The 18,836-nt window shown below is 34.7% G+C and overlaps 1 protein-coding gene across 1 annotated transcript in view; it reads left to right on the top strand.

The window, feature by feature from the left end:
* LRRIQ3 (leucine rich repeats and IQ motif containing 3) overlaps positions 1–18,836 on the top strand; it is a 178,367-nt gene that overhangs the window by 33,829 nt on the left and 125,702 nt on the right. The window contains exon 3 of the mRNA XM_044236435.1: positions 4,610–4,743. Coding sequence (XP_044092370.1) covers positions 4,610–4,743 — 134 coding nt within the window. The remainder of the gene's footprint in view (positions 1–4,609; positions 4,744–18,836) is intronic.

Genomic DNA, 18,836 nt, shown 5'->3' with positions numbered 1-18,836 from the left:
ACATCTGTAATGCAGTGTGAGATAATTGTTTGTTTGCTTTTTAAGATTTTCTTTATTTATTTTGAGAGCACGAGCAAGGGGAAGATTTAGAGGGAGAGAGAAAGAGAGAATCTCAAGCAGACTCCATGCTGAATGCAGAGCCCAATGCAGGGCTGGATTTCAACACAGATCAGGACCTGAGCCAAAACCAACGGTTAGAGGCTCAATGGACCAAATCACCCAGATGCCCCTCTCCTTTTTATGAGATTTATTTGTTTATTTTAGAGAGAGCATGAAGGGGAGGGGCAGAGGGAGAGAGAGCTAAGCTGACTCTGCATTAAGCATGGAGCTGAATTGCAGGGCTTGATCTCACAACCCTGAGAACATGACCTGACCTGAAACCAAGAGTCAGGTGCTTAACTGACTTCAGGCACTTCAATCATTTCAGTTTTTGACATGTAAGTAGAGAAAAAGAATTGGAATTTTATTTTATAGAATTGTAAAGAGGTAATTCCTAATAAAAGATATAACTATGTGGATAATCAGCATATATGAGATAGTAAGATGTAGCAAAGAAGGTGATCATTTGAGGAGAATTAGCATAGATGAAAAAGAAAGAAAGCCTAAATTATACCAACATTTAAATAGTTAAATAGTTTGAAAAAGAAAAGGCACCAACAAAACAGACTGAAAAATAAACATTTAAAAGGAAGAAAAATTAGGAATATTACTGTAGCCAAGTAAGAGTTGAATTACAAAAATAGGTTGATAATACCAAATCAAACTTAGAGACCAAATATCACAATGTATAAGTTACCATTACTTAGTGATTTAATAGTCAACTAGTAATTGAATACCCATTACAGACCAGTAGTTAACTTAGTCCTAGAGATACAGGATAAAGAATGATTTGTTAAAATTAATGAGTTTATATTGCAAGTGGGAAATATAGAGCAATAATTGTGTCATAGTATAAACTTGTCAAATAAAAGACAAATGAAGACTTAGGAGAAACTTTATTCAAAAAGATTATTGCAAGGGAGGGAAAGGGGCTGTTGCAATAGTGGGAATGGTCTAACTGATCAGCAATCTTCAAACATTATTAAGGTTAGTCAAAAGTTTTTTCTTGGCAGAGTAAATAAGACTGGAGAGAACTGGTGTCTGTTAGTAGGTTGAAGGGGAGTGGCATGATCTGACCATAAACCAGGGAATATTTTATCTTGAGAGTTGCGTATCTTAGGAGGGGCCTTTAAAGGAGGGTTATATGGTGGCTCTGACTGAAAGTGGGCCAAAGTTCAGGGGCCTGGGGAGGGGGTGGGGGAGGATATCTTTTTTTTTTTTTTTAAGATTTTTATTTATTTATTTGATAGAGATCACAAGTAGGCAGAGAGGCAGCAGAGAGAGAGGGGGAAGCAGGCTCCCCGCTAAGCAGAGAGCCCGATGTGGGGCTCGATCCAAGGACCCTGAGATCATGACCTGAGCGGAAGGCAGAGGCTTAAACCACTGAGCCACCCAGGCGCCCCCGGGGGGAGGATATCTTAATCAAAGTTTGGTTAACAAGCATTTTGTTCTGATTGATCAGTGGGGACAAAAGAGTTTAATCATTAAAAGGCAAATGGGAATTTAGAGAATCTGTGTCAGGTCCTTATCATAGGTAAACTAGAGGGGCATTGATGGGTACTATCTAAGTAATATGGAGGAAGCATGCTTCCATTTTCTGAAACGAAGGGGTAAGGAGATTTCTTAACCTTTCCCATTTCCTAGGATCAGAGGGCTCAGGTAAAACTCAAAATTGTCAGTATGACAAATGAGTGCTGCAAGGATAATATTATAGAAGGGTATTGAACTCAGATCAATGTCAAGAAAGGCTTCTTGGAAGAAAGAATTGAATCTCCAAAAGCCTAAGATAGTGAGATAAATAATTGAGAACGGCAGACAAGAAACTCAATGGCATCTGTAAAAAGCATTGAGGTGTAAGTATCAGATAGTTTTCAGGGGTATAAGTTGCTGGATATTGCCATTGTGGAAAGTGGCTTGTGTGGGGCGAAGGGAGATGAAATTGAGGTTAAAAAGGGGCTAGATCAAGAATTTTGTGTTCTAAATCAAGAAATGTGTAATTGATCTCTCAGTGATGTACCTGTAAAATATATTAAGCAGGGATGCCATATGATCAGATTTGCATTTTGGGAAGTTCACTCTAGCAATAGTGTATATTATGATTCAAAGGGAGTTGGGAAATAGGGATTATGTCAGATATAAGGACATTTTTAACAAGTTAAGGAAGTGATAAAGACATGCAGTAAAAAACAATGGCAGAGATTAGAAGAAAAGGGAGAAGTCAGAGAGATACTAGGATATTGAATAGACCGGATCTACCAATATTTGGGTATAAGGAAGCATAAAAAAAAAGAGAGAAAGAGAAAGCTTAGGATGGTCCCAGGGTTTCTGAGTTAAGTGACTGTGCGCACTAGTACCATTTACTAGGAGCATCTGAAAAAGCAGTTTAAGAAGCAAGATTCACTTTTGGGAAAGCTGAATTTAACTGGGTATCAGTTTGATCATACTATTCCTTAGCTTAATAGACAGTTCAGGCCTAAAGCTAGAAAGCTGGGAATCCTCAGCTCATAGGAAAGTATTGAAGCTATGAATTAGGTACAATCATCTGGAGAGTGTGTTTGAATTGAGAAGAGACAAATAGAGAAAATCCTTTAAATGTGACACTAGACAGGTATGATAGGTATTTAAAAAGACTAGAAGTGGGGCGCCTGGGTGGCTCATCCCTTAAGCATCTGCCTTCAGCTCAGGTCATGATCCGAGGGTCCTGGGATCAAGACCCGCATCCGGCTCCTGCTTGGCAGGAAGCCTGCTTCTCCCTCTCTCTCTGCTTGTGTTCCCTCTCGCTGTGTCTCTCTCTGTCAAGTAAATAAATAAAACCTTAGGAAAAAAAGGACCAGAAGTAAACCGGAGTTAGAGGAAAGTTAGGAGGAGTGGTTTACAGAAGCCAAGGGAAGTAGTTAAGGGAGGAATATCCACTGTAAAAGTATCAGATACATTGGTAGGGGTAAAATCCAGTGGGTGGAGATACAGAAAAGGGGAAGTAGGAACAGCAAATACAGAATTCTATATCAAGAATCTGGGCTCTTAATGAAAGTTAAATACAAAGGATGGAGGGTTGGGATAAGTGCAATCATTTATATGGGCGCATTTTAAAGATGGGAAAGGCTACATCATATTAATAGGTAAAAGGATAGTGCCAGTAAAAGGTAATAGTGAAACAGAGAGAGATGGGACTTAACAGCAATGGAATGCCTATCTTGGACAGGAAGGGAAATATTTCTTGTTTTAAGGTTGAATAGAAGGCATTTCTATTCAGAATAGATAGGAATATAGTTAAATGGAAATACAGTTAAATGTAGCTAATGGAAGAGATTTGATTGATGGAGTTCAATTTATGGCCCTGTTTCATCTGTGAATAGATGTTTAGGGAGTTCTAGGGAAAATACTTAAAAAGAGTGTAGAGAACAGAACTGAACAATTGCAGTAGCTCTTACTGGAATGGAAGCAAGCCAGGGCCATGTAAAGCTTTTGTTAATTAGTAATGCATTTTTGTAAATATAAACCCAAAGTAGTACTAATTTGCAAGCCTTTGTGATTTCTTTTGCTGGATGTACATAGCTGATTGAGTGTATAGGCAGAAAAGAGGACATGAAGTGGTGGGTTGGTAATTTTCAGGGTGGGTGACTTACAAACAATAAAAATTTTAGGTTTTTCATGTATAACCCTTACATTCAAAATGTAAGTAAAGTAGCGTTATTTCTAACCAGTAGGTTAGTAGGATCAGTAGGTTATAGGGAGTCTATATGATCCCAAATCTAAAATTTTGCAGGCATAGATCTTAGAGATAATTCCTTTAAAGGTACTACAGAATATTTCTCCTCATGGGAATGAGCTGTAACCTGATAAAGTGTCCAACATTCTAGTTAAGCTGCAACAAATTTTGAACTACTGTAAATTATTCTGTGAATCTAACATATGTCAGTTTCCTATGGGAAACCACAGAATACTTTTAGAGTTTCATTGAATACCTACTCATGCCACCACCTTTTAAAGATCAACATGACTGTGGTCAAAATTTTATATTTATGTTATCAGATTGGGAAAAGAGTCTAGAATGAAGAAATTTATCATCATGGGTCTTGCATTTTATGTAGAAAATTGAAATCATTTTGTGCTACTAATTCTTGGTATTATGATCTAATAAAATAGTTATAAAAATGTATTTATTCGGGCGCCTGGGTGGCTCAGTGGGTTAAAGCCTTTGCCTTCAAGTCAGGTCATGATCCCAGGGTCCTGGGATCAAGCTCCACATCGGGCTCTCTGCTCAACAAGGAGCCTGCTTCCTCCTCTTTCTCTCTCTCTCTACCTGCCTTTCTGCCTACTTGTGATCTCTGTCTATCAAATAAATAAATAAAAATCTAAAAAAAAGAAAATGTATTTATTATATAACTATTATGCCTATAAGATACTTGTGAACATTTTAATAGCTTTTATTATTAGACTAGCAATTTTAAAATGTCCCTTGTAAATACTTTCATGAAATATAAATATTAAATATATTTTCACTATACAGGGATCAACCTATGATGATGAAATTAATAATATCAAGCATATTATCTCAAAAATTAATGAAATTCTGGCTCATAATTCTCCAGTTTTGATTGTTCAAAGATGGATACGTGGTTTCTTAGTTCGGAAAAACACGAGGTATGTTTTCTTTACTATTTGAATATTAAAACAATATAAAATCTGATGAAAAGGCAATTTTCTAATAATATTCTCTTTTTTGTATTTTTGTATTCTCTATCAAAATGGTATTTTATAGAGTGTTTGAAATAGTTTTAAGGAAAATACCACATACTCTGTGGCAATATTATAGTATTTAGTGTAATATAAATTGATACTTTTATTTTTTATTTTAAATTTGCCATATGAACAGCCAGTCAATAAAGCTCTTATTAATCATTGATGCAGATAGTTTTCTTTTATTAAGTTTAAAAATATCAGTGAAAAATTTGAATTTCTCTCATATAATGGGATGTATTAGGAATATAAGTTGTATATATACAAAGGGATACAATAGAAATACAAATCATGAAATATGTGAAGATTACATATTTTGGGGGTGTGTGAAGATAATTTTGCAGAAATATCTGCTGCCACATCAATCTACTTATTTTTTGGTTAGTTGTCTTTTCCTCTCTCTTTGTTTCCTGTATTCCTTTCCAATGGCTGGCATTTGCAAATAGAGGAAAACTTTTCTTTCAAGAATCTCTCAGCATTGTAATTGGGGAGATAAGGTAGGCTACTCTGCCATAAACTTATTTGTATTAGTTGTGCCGAACATCAAACATATGAAAAAAATAAATGAATATTCTCATATAGTGTATTCTTCACTGCAAAATGGCAGAGTTCAGAAGACAGAAATGATAATTAGCCCTGAAACATAGGTAGGATTAAGTAGATCTAAAGTTGGGCAATGGGCATTACCTGAGAAAGCAAGATTTAAGAAGTTTCACTGAAATGATATTCAACATTATGTGGTTAGGCTGAGAAAATGTTCTGAATTATCCTGCATGTGCTAAATCAAAGATTGCAATAGCCCTGATAAAGAGAAATAAGTATGAGGGACAAGTAGCAAATCTGACCAAAATACAGTACCTAAAACTTCTGAGGAAGAGGTCCCATATACTTTTCAAACTAAGGTCAAAGTGCAAGAGAGAGTGGGCTCACAAATTAGGGCACATAAAATGATTTGGAATAAAAGATGTGGGAAAGTTTCACACAGTTACTGACAGGTATATATACACTTAAAATATTATTTCTGTCTCATATGTTCCATTTCAATTTAGTATGCATTTTACATAAAATAAACATCTAATTAAAGGGACTTGTCTTTAGTTTATGCCCCCGATATTGAGTTTTTCTCTTTTAGATTCAAGATTTCCTCTAATATTCATGTAACATGAGATAAAATCCTTATGCATGGAAATAATTTCTGAACATTTAGCAAGAGTGAACAGAATTTGAATGAGCTTTGTGGAAAGAGACATCAGTAATAATAAATGACACAGTGGTTCAAGGCAGACTGATTTGAATTATTTTTCTCTTTAAAATGCTGTTCTATTAGGCCCATTACTTAACTGCTCTGAGCCCAACTTTCCTCATATGCTGAATGGGATAGAGCAGGGGCTAAAAGCAGGACTTATTTCACTCTTTGCTTGTGGGAATTTAAAATCATGAATATAAAGCATAACACATTCTTATTAATTGCTATATTTTAAATATTGTCATTATTGTTGTTATAACTTGTGCTCTCTGAATTATTTGATTCCATGGGAAATACACTCTTTTTTTTTTCTTTTTTGATTCCTGTTTCCTTCTAATAACATTTGCAACAGCATACACATAGCAATCTTTCAAAAATATAAATCTAATTTTATTCAACAATTTATAATCTTCCAATTGCTACCAATTTGCTTTGGGCAAATGGCTGGGATATTTGCTCTGACAATGTTCATAACATACTGTCATTATCATGAGCACTTACCATGCTATATTACAGTTGTCTGTATAATTATCTCTATTTCTAGATGTACTGTACATTCTCTATCTCTAGTATGTAACAGAGTGCTTGACATATGTTAGGTGCTCAAAACATAGTTTGCTCAGTTGATAAATACATAGATAGATTATGGAAGTTAGAATCAGAAAAGTATATCTGGATTCATCTATGGAAAGGGAAAACAGAAAGGAACTGGGCAATACATAAAGCTCCTCTGAGAGCGCCTAAAAGTACAAATAATTAGTCCTGTCATATGTTAATTTCCAGCCATTTCCACACCCAAATACTTTGCACCATGCTTAAAAACTGTTCATTTAAACTGCTTGAAACTTTATGTACAGACTTGAAATATCATATATTGCCTAAATTTAGAAAATTGTTATGATTGATGCTATTATCTTTTAAAGTAATGGTACCTCTGATATAGATGAAACTGTGCAAGGGAAGTGCAATTTTTAATTTTTTAAAAAACTTTAATTCTAGTATAATTAACATAACAGTGTTAAGTCAGTTTCAGGTACACAACATAATGCCTCAACCATTCTACAAACTACTCAGTGCTTATCATAAGTGTACTCTTAACCCCCTCTAGTTATTTCACCCATCTCTTCAACTCCCCTCTGGTAACCATCAGTTTGTTCCCTATAGTTAGAGTTTGTTTCTTGATTTCTCTCTTTTTTTCTTTGTTTTGTTTCTTAGATTCTACACACCAGTGAAATCATATGATATTTGTCTTTCTCTGCCTGACTTATTTCACTTAGCACTATGCCCTTTAGATCCATCCGTGTTGTTGTAGATGGCAAGATTTCATTCTTTTTTATGACTGAGTAATTGTGTGTGTGTGGTGTTTATATACACATCACTTTTACTTTATCCATTCATTGATCAATAGATACTTGGGTTGTTTTCATGATGCGGCTCTTGTGAATACTGCTATAGTAAACATAGGGGTGCATACATGTTTTCAGATTAGTGCTTTTGTACTCTTTGGGTAAATACCCAGTAGTGCGATTACTGGATCTCATGGTAATTTCAATTTTTTGAGGAATCTTCATGCTGTTTTCCACAGTGGCTGTACAAGTTTGCACTCCCACCAATAGTGCACGAGGGTTCTTTTTTTTCCACATCTTCACCAACACTTGTTTCTTGTGTTTTTTATTTTAGCCATTCTGACAGGTTTGAGGTGATATTTCATTGTCATTTTGATTTGCATTTCCCTGGTGATAAGTGATGTTGAGCATCTTTTCATGTGTCTGTTGGCCATCTGTGTATCTTCTTTGGAGAAATGTCTCTTCGTATCTTCTGCCCAATTTTAATTGGATTATTTTTTTTGGGGGGGTGTTGGGTTTTGTAAGTTCTTTATATATTTTAGATATGAACCTTTACTGGATATGTCACTTGCAAATATCTCCTCCCATTCAGCAGATTGTCTTTTAGTTTTGTTGATGGTTTCCTTTGCTGTGTAGAAGATTTAGTCCCGAGTTTATTTTTGCTTTTGTTTCCCTTGCCTTAGGAGGCATATTGAGAAAAATGTAGCTATGGCCAATGTTAGAGATACTGGTGCCTATGTTCTCTTCTAAGACTTTTATGGTTGCAGGTCTCACATTTAGGTATTCAGTATTTCAGTTTGTTTTTGTTTCTGGTATAAGAAAATGGTCTAGTTTCATTCTTTTACATTTAACTGTCCAGTTTCCCAGCACCATTTGTTGAAAAGACTTTTTCCCTTTGTATATCCTTTATTGCTTTGGTGAAAATTAATTGACCATATAATTGTGGGTTTATTTCTGAGATCTCTATTCTATTCCACTGATAACTGTGTCTATTTCTGTGTCAGTACTATACTATTTTGATTAGTACAACTTTGTAGTGTTTCTTGAAATCTGAGACTGTGATTCTTCCAGTATTATTATTCTTTTTTAAGATTGCTCTGGCTATTTGAGGTCTTTTGTGGTTCCATACAAATTTTAGGGTTATTTGTTTTAGTTCTATGAAAAATGCTTTTGGTATTTTGATAAGGATTGCATTAAATCTATAAACTGCTTTGGATGGTATGGATATTTTAACAATATTTGTTTCCCCAATCCATGGACATGAATTATCTTTCCATTTGCTTGTATCATTATCAGTTTCTTTCATCAATATTTTATAGTTTTCAGAGTATTGGTCTTTTACCTCCTTAAGTTTATTACTGGACATATTATTATTTTTGGTGCACTTGTAAGTGGGACTGTTATCTTAATTACTCATTTTTATATTGGTTTATTAGTATATAGAATACAGTGGATTTCTGTGTATCAATTTTGTATCCTGTGACCTTACTGAATTTATTCACCAGTTCTAGTAGTGTTTAATCTAGTTTTTGGTGGTCTTCAGGGTTTTCTATATATAATATCATGTCATCTGTGAATAGTGAAAGTTTTATTTCTTTCTTACCACTTTGGATGGCTTTATGTATTTTTCTTGTTTGATTGCTGTGGCTAGGACTTCAAGTCCTATGTTGAATAAAAGTGGTGAAAGTGGCATCCTTGCCTTGTTCCTGATCTTGAGGATATCTTTCAGTTTCTCATCATTCAGTATGATGTTAGCTGTGTGTGTGTGTGTGTGTGTGTGTGTGTGTTTAATGGCATTAATTATGTTGAGACATATTCTCCCTAAACCTACTTTGTTTTTTTAATCATGAATGGATTTTGTACTTTGTCAGATTTCTTTGTCATTGTACTTTGTCAAATTGTACTTTGTCATTTGCCTCTGTTGAAATATGGTTTTTATCTTTTCTCTTCTTGTAATTTATTACATTGACTGATTTGCAAATATTGAACCACTCATGCATCCCAGGAATAAATCCCACTTGATGGTCTGAATAGTTTATTTTTTTTTTTAATGTACTGTTGGATTCAGCTCCTAATATTTCTTGAGGACTTCTGTGTTCATATCTATCAGAGATATCAATCAGTAGTTCTCTTTTGTGTGTGTGTGTGTGTGTGTGTGTGTTTTAAGATTTTATTTATTTGACAGAGATGGCAAGTAGGCAGAGAGGCAGGCAGAGAGGGGGAGGGGGAGAAGCAGTATCCCTGCTGAGCAGAAAGCACGATGCAGGACTTGATCCCACGACCCTGGGATCACGACCTGAGCCAAGGCAGTGACTTAACCCACTGACCCACCCAGGTGCCCCTTGTGGTGGTTTTATCTGATTTTGGTATCAAGGTAATGCTGGTCTCATAGAATGAATTTGGAAGTTTTCCTTCCTCTTCTATTTTTTTGGAATAGTTTGTAAGGAATAGATATTAACTCCTCTTTACATGTGTGGTAGAATTCATCTGTGAAGCCATCTGGTCTTAGACCTTTTTTTTTTTTTTTAAGATTTTTATTTGTTTATTTGACAGAGACAACAAGTAGGCAGAGAGGCAGGCAGAGAGGGGGGTAAGCAGCCTCATTGCTGAGCAGAGAGCCTGATGCAGACTTGATCCCAGGACCCTGAGATGGTGACCTGAGCTGAAGGCAGAAGCTTAACCTACTGAGCCACCCAGAGGCCCCAAAGACTTTTGTTTGTTGTAGGATTTTTTTTTTTTATTATTACTGATTCAATTTCATTGCTGGCAATCATCTGTTCAAATTTTTTATTCCTTCTTGATTCAGTTTGGGAAGTTATGAGATTCTAGGAATTTATCCATTTCTTAAAGATTGTTCAATTTGTTGTCATATCATTTTTCATAATGTTCTCTTACAATCCCTTGTATTTCTCTGTTGTTGGTCATTATATCTCCTCTTTCATTTCTGATTTTGTTTATTTGAATCTCCCCCCAACTCCTTCTCTCACATGAATCTGGCTAAAGGTTTAACAATTTTGTTGAGCTTTTCAAAGAATCACTTCTTGGTTTCATTGGTCTGTTCTTTTGTGTGTGTTCTTTTAAAGTTTCTATTTCATTTATTTCTGTTCTAATTTTCATTATTTCCTTCCTTCTACTTGTCTTGGGTTTTGTTTGTTTTTTTCTCTACATCCTTTAAATGTAAAATTAATATATATTTGAGTTTTTTTTTTTTTCCTTTTTGAAGTAGGTCTGTAATGCTATAAACTCTCTTTGAACAGCTCTTGCTGCATCCCAAAGGTTTGGGATCTATTTGTTTTCACTTTTAGTTGTTTCCTTGTAATTTTTTATTTCCTCTTTGATTACTTGGTTGACCCATTCGATGTTCAGTAGCATTTTATTTAACCTCTATCTATTTGTGTTCTTTCCAGACTTTTTCTTTTGGTTGATTTCTAGTTTCATAGTGTTGTGGTCAGAAAAGATGTGTGATATGGCTGCAATCTTTTTGAATTTGTTGAGACTTGTTTTGTAGCATTACATGTGATCTATTCTGAAGAATGTTCCAAGTGCACTTGAAAAGACTGTATTCTCCTATTTTAGCATAGAATATTCTGAATGTGTCTGTTATATTCACCCAGTCCAATGTGTCATTCAAAGCCACTGTTTCCTTGTTGATTTTTTTACCCATTAATGTAAGTGGAGTGTTAAAGTCACCCAGTATTATTGTATTAATGATTATTTCCTTTATGTTTGTTATTAGCTGCTTTATGTATTTAGGTGCTCACATGTTGGATGCATAAATATTTACAATTGTTATATCATCTTGTTGGATTATTTCCTTTATGATTATGTAGTATCCTTCTTTGTCTTTTCTTACCATCTTTGTTTTAAATTCTACTTTGTCCTATATAAATATTGACACCCCAGATTTTCACATCCATTTGCATGACAAATGCTTTTCCATTCCTCAATTTTTAATCTGCCTGTGTCTATAGGTCATTTGGATAAGAGCATATAGATGGGTCTTTCTTTTTTATCCATTCTCTTGTCCTGTGTCATTTGATTGGAGTATTTAGTCTATTTACATTCAAAATAATTTTTAATAGGTATGTACTTATTGCCATTTTGTTCCTGGTTACTGTGTTGTTTTTTTAGTTCTTCCCTGTTTCTTTTTTCTCTTGGTCTCTTATCTCACAGTTTGTTGGCTTTCTTTAGTGATATAACTCTATTTCTTTCCCTTTATTTTTTGCATATCTATTACCAGTTTTTGACTTGTAGTTACCATTAGGTTTGTATTAATATCTTATGTGTGTAGTAGTCTATATTAAGTTAATGGTTACTTAACTTTGAACCCATTCTAAAAAGGCTAAATTTCTTCTTCTCCCCCCTCTAACTTTTAATGTATATGTTATCTTACTTTATATCCTTTTATTTTGTGAATCCCTTGACTGATTTTTATAGATAGGGTTCATTTTACTGCTTTTGTTTTTCCTACTTTTCTTGCTTCTGCTTATACCTTTCCTTTCCACTCAAAGTTTTGTTTGCCTGAGATACTCATTATCTCTCTTTCTATTTTGAATGATAGCCTTGCTGGATAGAGTATTCCTTGTTGCAGATTTTATTTTATTTTTAAATTTTTTTTTATTATTATTATTTTTTTTCCCTTTTAGACCACTCTATTCTGCCTGTAAAACTTCTGCTGAAAAAGTCAGCTATTAACCTTTTGGGATTACCCTTGTACAAAACCATTTTCTTTTCTCTTGCTGCTTTTAAAATTCTCTTAATTGCTATTATTGAGTCTCTTTGAGTTGATTTTGTTGGGAGTTCTCTGTGCCTCCTAGATGTGGATTTCTATTTCCTTCTCCAGATTTGGGAAGTTTTCAGCTATTATTTCTCCAAATAAATTTTCTACCCCCTTTTCTTTATCTTCTACTTCTGGGATCCCTATAATGTGAATGTTACTATACTTGATGGTATCACTGAATTTCCTTAGCCTGTTTTCATTTTTTCTTATTTTTCCCTCTCTCCTATTCAGCTTGTTGGCTTTCCATTTCTCTGTCCTTTAACTTGCTTATCCTTTCTTCTGCTTCATCTATTCTAGTATTTATTCAATGTAATGTATTTCTAATTTTAGTTACTGAGCTCGTCATTTCAGGCGGTTCTTTTTTTCTGTTTTCTGTCTCTTTGTTGAAGATCTCACTGAGGTCCTCCACTTTTTTCTCAGGTCTGGTGAGTATCTTTTATGGCCATTACTTTAAATGCTCTATTAAGAATATTGCTTATCGGGGCGCCTGGGTGGCTCAGTGGGTTAAGCCACTGCCTTTGGCTCAGGTCATGATCTCAGGGTCTTGGGATCGAGTCCCACATTGGGCTCTCTGCTCAGCAGGAAGCTTGCTTCCCTCTCTCTCTCTGCCTGCCTGTCTACTTGTGATCTCTCTCTGTCAAATAAATAAATAAAATCTTAAAAAAAAATATTGCTTATCTACATTTCATTTAGCTCTTTTGCTGTAATTTGTCCAGAATGACCCATCTTGGGCTTGAGTTGAATGAGACCAGGGAATTTCCAGAGCTATGGGAGCACTGAATTGCAGGGCACTTTCACTGTGTTGTCCCCTGAGAAGCTTTCATTGTGAGTGGAGCCTGCAGTCAGATCAGATGTCTGCCCCCAGCCTGGTGCTGAGGCTGTAATCGAAAAGGTATGCGTGGTTTTCTGCACCTTTCCCTGAGGCAGGAATCACTTCAAGGTGGTACTGACTCCTGTCAGGTTTGCTTGCACGGTTCCAACTGTGGCACTGCTTTTAGCACTCTTGCCAAGGATATGTTGATATAAAGGGTTTACAGGAGAGTGTGGGGATGAAATATGCAGTGTTAGCAAAGTCTCAGCTAGTCTGGTTTGGGAGGGGACCTACACCCACCTCAGAAAAATCCGTCCAGGGTAGATCTGCAGAAGAGTGCAGGGTCAGGGCACACTATTAGCAAGCTGGGTGGAAAGTATTCATGCTGTAGTGGTTCTCACAAGTGTCCCTGTATCTAGAGTGTGGAGTGGAAAAGGGAAATGGTGGCATCCCTCCCTTGCTTATACTGCCCTGCAGGTCAATTTGCCTCCCAAGAACCTCTGTTCCCTTCCTACCCTCTTCTATATGGCCATTTCTCTACATTTGGTTGTAGAGAATTTGTTCCGCCAAACTTTAGGTTGTTTTCTGAGTTATTTATACTAATATGGGTGTTTTCTTGGTTTCCATGGGATGAAGTGAACCTAGGGTCCTCTTACTTCACCATCTTCCCCAGAAGTCTCAGGGAAGTACATTTTTATTTTTAGAGTGAATTATTATGATCAGGTTGGCAGCCTACTAAATCTAAGTAACGGCAGCTATGTTGAGTTAATAGGAAGGATTATTGGCTGCATTGTGGGATTAAAAAGGATAAAATACTGGAAAAAGTAGGAAACAATTTACCGAATGTGTAGTGTATGTAAAATACTATATTACATACTTTAATCCACTTTATATCATTTAATACAGCAGAGCTTTTAAATTTGTCCTGATTTTCTATTTTATAGATGAAGCATTAAGAATTTAAACTTGGTAGAGAGGTTAGGATATATATCCAATGGCAGACAGCATTGTATATTTGTGGTTAGTTGTAAAGAAATGAAACCATGTGTGGAAATTTGCAAAAGTTGAGTTCTGTTGTTTAACATATCCCAAATGCTGTGCTCTTCTTAATTTTCTTCCTATAATATTTTCTTAAGAGCCCTGGTCTTTTTAGTAGGGAATTGTGTTTGAAGACCAGTCAGTATCTGGGAATTGGGTGTGTTTATTGCTATTAGAGTGTCATTGTTCTTTGGCCATTTTGGCAGACTGGATAGAAAATTGCTTATTTTTTATATGCTGAACACATTTTGATACCTTAAATGCTAATCCAGCACAAGTGGTTCTTCACTGCCTTTCTTCATTTTACATTAAACTTTCCTTCTTTGATCATGTGAATTTTAGTTGCCAAAATTATCAATAATTTTACTCATTAGCTTAATTCTTTTTTTTTTTTAAGATTTTATTTAGTTATTTGACAGAGAAAGATCACAAGTAGGCAGAGAGGCAGGCAGAGGGAGAGGAGGAAGCAGGCTCCCCGCTGAGCAGAGAGCCCGACGCGGGACTTGATCCCAGGACCCTGACTGAGATCATGACCCGAGCCGAAGGCAGAGGCTTTAACCCACTGAGCCACCCAGGCGCATTAGCTTAATTCTAATAGACACACAATAGTTCAGAATTGCTATAATTGCTATACATAAACTACTATCAATTGTGAGCATATTTTAAAAAAATTTTAAAGGTTTTTTTTTAAGATTATTTATTTATTTGATAGATAGAGATCACAAGTAGGCAGAGAGGCAGGCAGAGAGAGGAAGGGAAGCAGGCTCCCCACTGAGCAGAGAGCTGATGCACCTCTCAATCCCAGGATCCTGAGATCCCAACCGGAGCCGAAGGCAGAGGTTTTAACCCACTGAGCCACTCAGGCATCCCAACTGTGAGCATATTTAATAAAGTTAAAATTCATTTTAGATATTTTTTTTGTTTTAAGGTTGGTGTTATATATTTAAAATAATTGTTGAATAGGTACTTAATGTCATTATAATGTATTATTAGTTCCTTTTCTAATTACTTTATTTCTTTTTAATTTTTAGCATATATATTTTCATCTTCTATTTCTATTAGGGCATTTTCTGTTCTATTCATTATGCTCTGTCCAGTTTAGTATTTATTTCTAAAAGGAGTGTTAAAATTCTGGTTCTTTTCTGAGTCCCATCATTGCATTTCTAAACTTGTCTACTTCTAGTTCATGTGGTTTTGTATGTCTTTTATCATTTTCTTGATACCCTTTTGTTCATTTTTTAAAAATAAGACTTTATTTTATTTTAGAATAGTTTAAGTTATTCATCAATATTAAACAATAGGTATAAAGATTTCTAAAATAATCCAGTCTCTACCCATTTATAGCCTCTCCCATTACAAATATTCCCCACCAGTGTGATACTTTTGTTAAAGTTGATGAACTTACATTGACACACAGTCATTATCCAAAGTCTATAGTTTACATTATAATACACTCTTGGTGTTATGTATTCTATGGGTTGGACACATGTAAATGGCATGTTTCATCATTATTGACTTACATAGTACATTTTCTCTGCCTCCAAAAATCCTCCGTACCCTTTCTGTTTATTCCTTTTATCATCTCTAACCCCTGGCAAACACTGATTTTTTTATTGTCTTCTTAGTTTTACCTATTCCAGAATATTTATAGTTGTAATCATACATTATGTAGACATTTAAAATTGACTTAGTGACATCCACTTATGGTTTCTCCATGTATTTTCATTATTTGATAAACTCATTTGTTTTTAGAGCTGAATAATATTTCATTGTCTGGATATACCTATTTCTTCATCCATTCCTCTTCTGGAGAACATCTTGGTTACTTCCAATTTTGACAACTATGAATGAAGCTGCTATAAACATCCATGTACAAGCTTTTGTGTGGAACTCAGTTTGTAACACCTTTAGAAAAATACTAAGGAGCATGATTGCAGGATTGTATAGTAGGAACTTGTTTAGTTTTATAAGCAACTGCCAAACTGTTTTCCAAAGTGGCTGTACCATTTTGAATACCCACCAGCAATGAATGAAGATTTATTGTGCCTCACTTCCTCACCATCATTTGGTGTTATCGCTGTTGCAGATTTTGGCTATTCTAATAGATGTGTAGTGGTATCTTCTTGTTATTTTAATTCACATTTTACTGATTTGTATATGATATGGAACATTTTCTTGTATGTATACAAGATCTGTATACCTTCTTTGGTGAGGTGTCTTTTAAATATCTGGCCCTTTTTTAAAACTACATTGTTTTCTTATTGTTGAATTTTAAGAATTCTTTGTTAATTTTGGAAAACAGTCCTTTATCAGATATGTCTTTTGCAGTTTCTCCTAGTCTCTAGCTTGTCTTCTCATACTCTTGTCTTTGTCTTCCATAGAGATGAAGTTTTTAATTTTAATGAAATCTAGTTTATCAGTTTATTCTTCCATGGATTGTGGCTTTGGTGTCATAGCTAAAAAGGCATTGCCATATCCAAGATCATCTAGGTTTTCTCCAATGCATATCTTGTAGAGTTTTACATTTACATTACAGTTTTGTATTTTACACTTAGGTCATAGATCCATTTTCTTGAAAGAAGTAATAAGATTTGTATGAGATTCATTTATTTATTTTTTGCAAATGGATGTTCCAGCATCATTTCTTAAAAAGGCTATCTTTGTTCCATCGTATTGCCTTTGCTCCTTTGTCAAAGATTAGTTGACTGTAATTATGTATGTCTATTTCTGAACTCTCTCTTCTGTTCCATTGATCTATTTATCTGTTCTTTTGCTAATACCACCCTATCTTAATTACTGTAGCTTTATAGTAATCTTGAAGCTGGGTAGTGTTGGTCCTTTAATTTTGTTCTTCAGTATTGTGTTACTGAGTCTGGATTTTTTGCCTGTAAATAGAAACTTTAGAACCAGTTTGTAGCTATCCAAAAAATAATCTTCTGGGACTTTGAGTTTTCACTGAATCTATAGATAAGTTAGGATGAACTGAAATCTTTCAAGAATGAATTTTCCTATCTATGAAACATTTGATCTCTTATTTATTTATTCCTCTTTTGATTTTGTTCATCAGAAGATTATATGTAGTTTTCCTCAAATAGAACTTGTACATATTTGTTAGATTTGAACTGAATATTTTATTTTCACAGGTGCTAATATATGGTATTTTGTTTTACTTTATCATTGTTAGTATATCAGAAAGGGAATGAGTTTTGGCATTAACCTTGTATCTTTCAACCTTGCTATATAATTGCTTGTCAGTGTCAAGAAAGTGCTTTTTTGTTTTGTTTGGGTTTTTTGGTCAGTTCTTTCAAATTTTCTATGTAGACGATCATTTGGAAACAAAAGACAATTTTTTCCTTCTTCCTTAATCTGTATACCTTCTATTTCTTTTTCTTGTCTTGTTGCATTAGCTAGAACTTCCAGTAAGAATGTTGATAAGGAGTAGTGAGAGGACATCTTTGCCTTAGACCTCATCTTAGTGGGAAAACTTACAGTTCTGTACTTTTAAGTATGATATTAGCTATAAAGATTTTTGTAGATATTGTTAATCAGTTGAGGGAGTTCTTCTTTATTCCTAGCTTTCTGTGAATTTTTATCATGAAAAGGTGTTGAGTTTTGTTAAGTGTTTTTTTCTGCATCTATTGATTAGGGCCATGCAATTTTTCTTTTCCCTTCCTTCCCCTTCCCTCCCCTTCCTTTCCCCTTCCCCTTCCTTTCTTCCCTTCTCCTTCCTCTTTCTTTCTCTCTGCCTATTAATTTGATGATAAAAAATGAAAAAGATATTGCTGCAGGCCTACAGACATTAAAGAGAATACAAAGAACAACTTTATGCCAAATAATTTGGGTGAAGTAAACAAATTTCTTGATGAAATACAATTTTCACATTGACACAAGAAAAAATAAAAATTCTGAATAGTCCTATATACATGAAAGAAATTGAGTACATGATGGAAGTCCTTTCCCCGAAGAGACTTTAGTTCTAGATAAATTTACTGGTGAACTACTGTGTACATTTAAAGAATATTATATACCATTTTATGCAAGTTCTCCAGAGAGTAAGAGACAATACTTTTCATATTGTTTTGAGAGGCCAATATAGTATTAATACCAAAACCTGACAAGGACATTACAAGAAAGATAATTACAGACCATTCTTATGAATATACATGTACAAATATTAGAAAATCGTATCTAGTGGTACATAGAATATAATACTCTATTGCTAATATAGGTTTATTCTTAGAATACAAAATTAGTTTAACATTAGAAAATTAATCACATAAAAGAATATGGGGGAACACCTCAGGCATTCCTTACTTTCCCTAGTATTATGTTAACTGAAATTTATACACATTTTGAAAAAAAAACTTATTTGAACAAGTTATTTTGCAAGATTCCAAGGTAACTGAGATTTGATCTTTTTTTATCTCATATTCCAAGATGGCTTACATATTTGCTCCCTGGTGTTACTCCCATGATTACATCATATTATCTGGCAAAAGGTATTTTACATATGTCCTTAAGGTTACTTACTAATCAGTTGGCTTTAATATAGATTACGTAAGTGGATCTAACCTAATCAATTGAGTACTTTAGAAACAGAGTTTTCTCTGGCTAGTAGTAGAACAGGGTATCAGAGAAAGTTGAAGCACAAAAAGGATTTGATATACTGTTGCTGGTTTGAACACAGAGATCACATGGAAAGGACCTGGGAGTGGTGAACTTTGTTAGCTAGGAGTGATCCTTCACCAATAACCAGCAAGAAAATGGCGACTTTGG

This window comes from Neovison vison, chromosome 2, assembly GCF_020171115.1.
Source record: "Neovison vison isolate M4711 chromosome 2, ASM_NN_V1, whole genome shotgun sequence".
NCBI lineage: Eukaryota > Metazoa > Chordata > Mammalia > Carnivora > Mustelidae > Neogale > Neogale vison.
Note: the sequence above shows the minus strand (reverse complement) of the source record. Positions and strands in the feature narration are given on the sequence as shown.